Below are 3,720 nucleotides of genomic sequence, written 5' to 3'. Positions count from 1 at the left end.
GGATAGTTTCTATAGAATATTTTTATATCCAATCACATTCATTCTCTCTCTATTCTTAGCCAATCATATCACTTCATGTCTTGGATTTTGTGTAGACATGGTTTCTAACTTAGACCCAGTTTCTATGATTTTTACTCTCTTTCTTCAATAACTACATTGCCACGTCAGCAAAATGCTTAGTTGGCACTGCAATTAATGTCTATAGAAATCATGATGATTTCTGCATTGGGAGTGCTCTAAGAGGTCGTTTGGCGTGGCTTCTAGAGGCTCTGACTCTATCCTTACATTTATTGTTTAGCATTGTTTTAGAATTTAGCAAAAATATACTTCAGCTTTCAAAATCTACAAACAAATTGAGAAACGGAGGAGCCGCTGAAAGATGTGGCTTCACCCGTTCACCGGCTCTAAAAATAAAGTGACGCTAGGAGCTGCCGGAGTCCCAATAGAGCCACGCCAAACAATCTTATAAAACGACTTTGCGCTGTACGGTTCAGCCGAGTCCACAACTCCGCGTGAGCCGTGGAAGCGGAACGTGCCCCCTGTTGTTGGCTGTTTACCGCCACCAAACCACCACTCCAGCTCGTTCTGAGCTGTGCAGCTGCCACGAGACTTCTTCCCGCGCTTCCCGGCCTCCCAGTCCCAGGCCCTCTTCTTCTTCTATATAAAAGCTGGAAGAACGCCTCTTCCTCTACTTCTGCCCAACGGCCCAACCCCTCCACCAAAACTGCCATAGCCTACCTTTGCCAAGCTTGCTTTTTCTACTCCGAGATCGGATTATTCCTTACCAACAAACAAAACTAACACGGATAACTCGCACAGTCCGGCTTCTGCTGCTAGCTGCTGCACAACGGACTCTCACAGCTAGCTAGCCCGGCGGCCGGCCGGCTCTCGCAGCCATGCAGACGCAGTCCCGCCTCGGCGGCAGCGGCAGCAGCAGCTCGGCGTCGGAGGACGAGCACGAGGCGGTGATCCGCGAGCTGACGCGGGGCCACGAGCTGACGGCGCAGCTGCGGGCGGAGGCCCTGCGCGCGCTGCGCGGGCAGGGCCAGGCCGAGGCCACCGCCGCATTCATCCTGCAGGAGGTGTCCCGCGCCTTCACCGTCTGCCTCTCCATCATGAGCTCGCCCGCCCGCGCCCCGCCGTCGACGTCCCAACCTCCGCCGCCGACGATGGAAATAATGGCGCCCGCCCTGCTGGCGCCGCCGCGCCGGAGCCGGGACGACAGCATGCCAAGAGAGTGAGTTGTCCGCTGCCCCGCCCCTGCCTGCGCAACAGACAAATGCACCAGACCAGCAGCTCCCCACCGGTGGGCGCGATGCTTAATTTGTTCTAACAAATTATTGCACGCTGATCTAATTTGTCGCTGTTGTTCGCGCGTGCATTTGGCTGGGCACAGGCAAAGGAGGACATCCTCGCCGCACTGCGATGGGTACCAGTGGAGGAAGTACGGCCAGAAGAGGATCACCAAGACGCAGTTCCCGAGGTCCATAATATCCTCTTCCTACTGTACTTGGCATAGTAGCTTAATACCAAAAATAAGAAATTAACTACTATATATATATATATATATATATATATATATATATATATATATATATATATATATAACTCCTGAAATATAATAGATGCATTTTAAGTTGCTTTAAGTCAAGCTATCTTAATTTTAACTAAATTTGTAGAGAAGAAAATTATCAATATCTACCATATCAAAGAAGTCAATACATTTCATAATGTATCTAGTGAAGCTTATTTGATGTAGTAAAATATATCCTTTTATAAATTAGAACAAAATTAGGATGATTTGACTTAGTATAACGGAAAATCTACTGTATTTCACAATGGAGGTAGTATATATCTGTGACCGTTCTACTCGTGGAGTGCATATATATATGCTAGTATACCAACCTAGTGTAACCCTGCATAAGCCTAAAAATAACCCTACTCCTCCAACAATTCAGCACGGCCGCTATACAAGAAAAGGGTAAGTTTGCTCTGTTTCTGCAATAAGGGTAAGATTAGCTAGTGAGCGTCACGCATCTAGAGGTAGGCAGCGTGCTAGCAACGGTGTTCCTCTCTGAATGGACGGGGGAATGGGATTGGATGTGGATGTGGTCGTGGAAAGCGACGCGTACGTGGCACCGGGGACGCAAGAGACAAGCGTAAAAAGCCGCTTGATCAATCGAGTTGACACGCACACCACCCCGGCCGTGTGTGTGTGTTCGCCTTTAAAGATTCTTGAGCGGCCAGCAGAACGAATCGCCCACACATTTGAAAACCATTCTAATAAAAAGTTTGATTAGGCCTCTAGCCCCTCTAACAAAAGCTGTTGATTAGAGATCATTCTGATGTTGACGCATGTTTTATCTTCCAAGTTTCTTTGTACATTTGTTTTTTCTTGACCAGCTTTTTTTTGTCCCCCGAAAGTAACATCTCCGCTTGGTGTACTTCTCGTGTGCGTAGACCGTGCTTTATTTACTACTATTACCACTGTGATTTACTAATTTTGCTATTACCACTGGGAGTAGTATACTCGAGGCATCTTCCTTACGTCACAACAAGATCCTCGAGTGACGTCGGATGCCGCGAAAGTCTCCTGTCTTATTAGCCGCCATGCATGTGCTGACTGAGATGGATAGGCTAGCTGATCCTGATTCCTACAAGTAATTAAGCGTGTTGTCTTATTACCTTGCTCACTTTTGTACGTACGTACGTTACGTGGTGCGCAGGTGCTACTTCAAGTGCAGCTTCCACCGCGAGCGCAACTGCCGGGCCACCAAGCAGGTGCAGCAGTGCAGCAACGACGACCCGCCCCAGTACGTCGTCATCTACTTCAACGAGCACACGTGCGACGACACGGCGGCCTGGGATCCTACTCCCACGGTGCCGCTGGACGACCTGTCATCCGGGCTGCTGGTGGCACGCCAGGCCGGCTCGCTGCTGCTGGACGAACGCGGCGTCCAGGAGGAGCACGAGCGCCGGCTGCTCGTCTCGTCGCTCGCCTGCGTGCTGGGGGCCCAGCAGCAGCAGTCTCCTGCCGGCAGCGGAACCACCGCCGCCGTTAACGTGGGGCATGAGCAGGACCAGGAGCCGCCGCCGCCGCGGGCCCGCACGCGCGACGACGCGCCTGCGCCTGCGCCTGCGCCTGCGCCTGCGGGCGTTGACGACGACGCGCCCGGTGAGATGCCGCGCAGCATCATTGACGTGGACGTGGCGGGGCTGGATGTCATGGACTACTATGTGACGGACGCGCTGTGTTTCCGCGATTCCTACGACCTACCTAGCGACGGTTTTTCGTTTTGATGAGAGCGCAGCACATGCATCTTCTCGCGAAACCGGGTATTACGTGTCAGGCCCGAGATAGTTTAATCGGACGAGACGGCCGGGTCACTGAACCGTGATCTATAATGACTGCTACAGATATATACATAGAGCGTATGCGTACGTACCGCGTCGTCATAGAACACTACTGTAATAGTACTATATCTATCTATAACTATGTCTATACTTGCAGTAGCTTACAGCCGGGGTTTGCGTCTCTCCAGTTAAGTTTTGGTCAGGCTGGTGTGATTAATTTGCAAGTGCCTGATTTGTTAATCAGCACGTATACTTAGTATGTAGAACTATCAATTGATGCAGTTCCATTTTTTTTTGTTTCACTATTACTAGTGTGCAATGTTTTACATGTACCACTATATATGTATATTCTTAAATTTTTGTCAA

General features: G+C 50.0%; 1 protein-coding gene across 1 annotated transcript; it reads left to right on the top strand.

Annotated features, from left to right (window-relative positions):
- On the top strand, positions 706 to 3,720 carry LOC8057714 (probable WRKY transcription factor 64). The gene is made up of 3 exons (XM_002458639.2): positions 706 to 1,237; positions 1,397 to 1,483; positions 2,727 to 3,720. Exons 1-3 carry the CDS (start codon positions 897 to 899, stop codon positions 3,298 to 3,300), a joined length of 1,002 nt encoding a protein of 333 aa, XP_002458684.1. The 5' UTR covers positions 706 to 896; the 3' UTR covers positions 3,301 to 3,720.

Source organism: Sorghum bicolor, chromosome 3 (genome assembly GCF_000003195.3).
Source record: "Sorghum bicolor cultivar BTx623 chromosome 3, Sorghum_bicolor_NCBIv3, whole genome shotgun sequence".
NCBI lineage: Eukaryota > Viridiplantae > Streptophyta > Magnoliopsida > Poales > Poaceae > Sorghum > Sorghum bicolor.
The sequence above is the reverse complement of the archived record's forward strand: the minus strand, read 5'-3'. Positions and strand labels throughout refer to the sequence as shown.